This window comes from Hippopotamus amphibius, chromosome 17 (assembly GCF_030028045.1).
Source record: "Hippopotamus amphibius kiboko isolate mHipAmp2 chromosome 17, mHipAmp2.hap2, whole genome shotgun sequence".
NCBI lineage: Eukaryota > Metazoa > Chordata > Mammalia > Artiodactyla > Hippopotamidae > Hippopotamus > Hippopotamus amphibius.
In genome coordinates, this window is record NC_080202.1 from 50662820 (window position 1) to 50663793 (window position 974).

Sequence of the window (974 nt, forward strand, 5' to 3'; positions counted from 1 at the left end):
GGATTCGTCAACAACTCCCCGCTCCCCACACTGCTCGTAACTCGCCCCCACTCCACCCCGCCTACATACGCACAAAATTCCCACCACAGTGACCTCAGCCCCAAGTGCATCCCACAACCTCTCTCACCCTGCCCAGAACTTCCTTTCAAAATAACAACGAAGAACCCCCATCCTCTACCCCCCACCCCGCAGCGCTGGACCGCACGCAGGACCTAGTCGGGTGTGGAAGTCCCTTCCCGCGCCGCCGCCTAGAGTCCCGCAGTGTCCCGGGACCGGGCGCCCGGTGGCTCGTCGCAGCCCCTTGCGCTGCCCGCTGGGAGGCGGCGGCAGAGCCCGGGGAGGGGGAACTAGGGTCCTGGGCTCCCTTCTCCGTCTTCTTCCAGCCACGCTGGCGAGGGCAGGCCGAGGCGGCGCTCAGTACAGCCCCAGGATGGCAGCGCCCACGTCCTTGGAAGGCCGGCGCTCCTGCATCAGAAAGTTAATCATGCTCTCCGACTTGATGAGCAGGTTGCAGCCCAGGAAGAAAACGCCGAAGACCACGGTGAGCGACAGCACGCAGAGCACGGCGATCTGCGCCACGCGCGACACCCACAGGCTGCGCTCGTCCGGCGCCAGCCCGGCCGGGACCCCGTCACTGGCGGACAGCGGCGCGCCCCCGGGGCAGCAGCCCAGCCCGTGGCTGCGGTTCCCCAGGACAGCCCCGCCGCCGCCGCCCAAGCCACCCACCGCCTCCAGGCCGCTGTGGTTCAGGAAGGTCGCGTTCATCGCCGCTCGGCGCCCGGGGTCTCGGCGCGCGGCCCGGGGCGCACGGGGAGGCTGTCCGGCGTCCGCGCTCTCGGAGACGCTCGGGTCCACCTGTGCGCAGGGAGAGGAAGAGGGCGGGGGCTGCCCGCGCGCCGCACCTCCTCGGGCCGCCGGCCCCTTGGGCACCTGGCGGGAAGCGGCGGCCCGGAGAAGGGAGCAACAGGCTTCGC

The 974-nt window shown here is 70.6% G+C and overlaps 1 protein-coding gene across 1 annotated transcript; it reads right to left on the reverse strand.

Moving 5' to 3' along the window:
- Positions 1–213: 213 nt before the first annotated feature.
- On the reverse strand, positions 214–765 carry RPRML (reprimo like). Its single transcript, XM_057713771.1, has one exon. The coding sequence runs from the start codon at positions 763–765 to the stop codon at positions 415–417; it is 351 nt and encodes a 116-aa protein (XP_057569754.1). The 3' UTR covers positions 214–414.
- Positions 766–974: the final 209 nt, after the last annotated feature.